Source organism: Psammomys obesus, unplaced genomic scaffold (assembly GCF_907164565.1).
Source record: "Psammomys obesus unplaced genomic scaffold, mPsaObe1.curated_primary_1811, whole genome shotgun sequence".
NCBI lineage: Eukaryota > Metazoa > Chordata > Mammalia > Rodentia > Muridae > Psammomys > Psammomys obesus.
The window spans coordinates 17,609,375-17,611,468 of NW_026585686.1; the positions used below are offsets into that span (position 1 = coordinate 17,609,375).

Here is a 2,094-nt window from a genome sequence, read left to right on the forward strand (position 1 = left end):
ACTTATTTAGTTCAGATCTGTGGAACTGAGGGCATGTGGATACAGCTGACAGGTCAGGCTTTGTCTCTTGCAGTATCTCATGCTGGGAGAACAGAAATCTCCAAACCAAATTCCAGTGTTATTTGATTGAGGCATTCAAGTTGTTATATTTCATCAACTTAGATACAGTACTTTGACACCTTAATTAATAAATCCTAGGAGAGTTTCTGTCTCGGCCGCCATCGGAGAGCAGCAGCCATGGCCCTGTGCTACCCCGTGGCCTTGAGCCTCAACAAGGGCCACAAGGTGACAAAGAAAGCTGAGGTACAGCGGCCCTGTGGGCGCCTCACCAAGCACACCAAGTTTGTGCTAGACATGATCAGGGAGCTTCACCCGTATGAGCGGCGCACCATGGAGCTGCTCAAGGTGTCTAAGCACAAGTGCACGCTCAAGTTCATCAAGAAGAGGGTGGGCATGCACATCTGCGCCAAGAGGAAGCGGGAGGAGCTAAGCAACGTGCTGGCAGCTATGAGGAATGTGGCAGCCAAGAAGGACTGATGCCCCCTCCCCCAATAAACGTTCTGCCACGCGCGCACACACACACACAAATAATAATAAATAAAAAATAAATCCTAGGAGAGAATACTCCTTCAGAAACTCAATGAACTCAATTTGGTGGCAAAGACATTGGTCTCCTTAACACTGCTTCCCCCTGAGGGGGGAGCAGCCTTATCAGGCCACAGTAGAGGACAATGCAGCCACTTTTGATGAGAACTGATAGACTAAGATCAGAAAGAAGAGGAGAACCTCCCCTATCAGTGGACTTGGGGCGTGGCATGCATGCAGAAAGGGGAGGGAGGGTGGGATCGGGAGGGGAGGAGGGAGGGGCTTATGGGGGAATACAAAATGAATAAAGTGTAATTAATAAAAAAAATAAAAAAAAAGTAGCCACTGAAGACAGTTCTCAAGTGTGGTGGGTCGAGAAGGAACAGGTATCATTACCAATACTGAATATGATGATGGTAATGGGTCAGATATCACTGTTTGTAGGGCCTCCACAGTAGTAGATGAAAGCCAAGTAAAACGTAACAAAAACCGCCAGTATATTAAGACCTGTGGAATGTAGACCAATTCTAATGAGCCTCTTTCTAGGTCGCTGACTTTATCCACTTTCACATAAACACACACACACACTTTTCCATTCAGACAAATTAGGAACTATTATGTATATATGAAAGAGAACGTGATATTCACTTTTCTGAACTGTGGTTACCTCAGTATAATATTTTTCAATTCTATGCATTTGTCCTGAGTTCTTGTGGGAAAAAGAATAATTCTGCAAATATCAGTACATCTGGTGTGTTACTTAAGGTTTCTATTGCTGTAAAAAAACACTATGACTAAAAGCATCTTCTGGAGGAAAAGGTTTATTTTTTTATGTTTTATTTATTTATTATTAATTATAATTCATTCATTTTGTACCCCACCTGTAGCCACACCCCTCGTCCTCTCCCAATCCCATCCTCCCTCCCTCTTCTCCACCTATAACTCTCCCGAGGACCACTGATAGGGGAGGTCTTCCTCCCCTTCCATCTGATCCTATTCTATCAGGTTTCATCAGGACTGGATGCAGTCTTCCTCTGTGGCCTGGAAAGGTTTCACCCCCTTAAGGGGGGGTGAACAAAGAGCAGGCCACCAAATTCATATCCTAGACAGTCCCTGTTCCCACTACTAGGAAACCCACTTGGATACTGAGCTCCCATGGACTACATCTGAGCAGGGGTTCTAGATTATATCCATGAATGTTCCATGTTTAGAGTATCAGTCCCAGAAAAGAAACCCTGTGTCCAGATTTTTTTGGTTCTGTTGCTCAACTTGTTTAGCTCCTATCCCCTCCAGATATTTCTATCTCCCCCTCCTTTCATAAGATTCACTGCACTCTGCCCAAAGTTTGGCTATGATTCTCACCATCTGCTTTGATACCCTGCTGGATAGAGTCTTTAAGAGGCCCTCTGTGGTAGGTTCCTGTCCTGTTTCCTGTTTTCCCCCTCTTCTGATGTCTATACTCTTTGACTTTCTGAGTAAGGACTGATCATCTTAACCAGAGTCCTCCTT

At 44.7% G+C, this 2,094-nt stretch overlaps 1 protein-coding gene across 1 annotated transcript; it reads left to right on the forward strand.

Annotated features, from left to right (window-relative positions):
- The first annotated feature begins 237 nt into the window (after positions 1–237).
- LOC129665109 (60S ribosomal protein L36-like) lies at positions 238–537 on the forward strand. The gene has a single exon (XM_055591640.1). It carries the CDS (start codon positions 238–240, stop codon positions 535–537), a length of 300 nt encoding a protein of 99 aa, XP_055447615.1.
- The last annotated feature ends 1,557 nt before the right edge of the window (positions 538–2,094 follow it).

What these genes read in the sequence shown, in the direction of transcription:
- LOC129665109 (XM_055591640.1), top strand. Translation starts at nt 238, where the DNA reads ATGGCCCTGTGCTACCCCGTGGCCTTGAGCCTCAACAAGGGCCACAAG.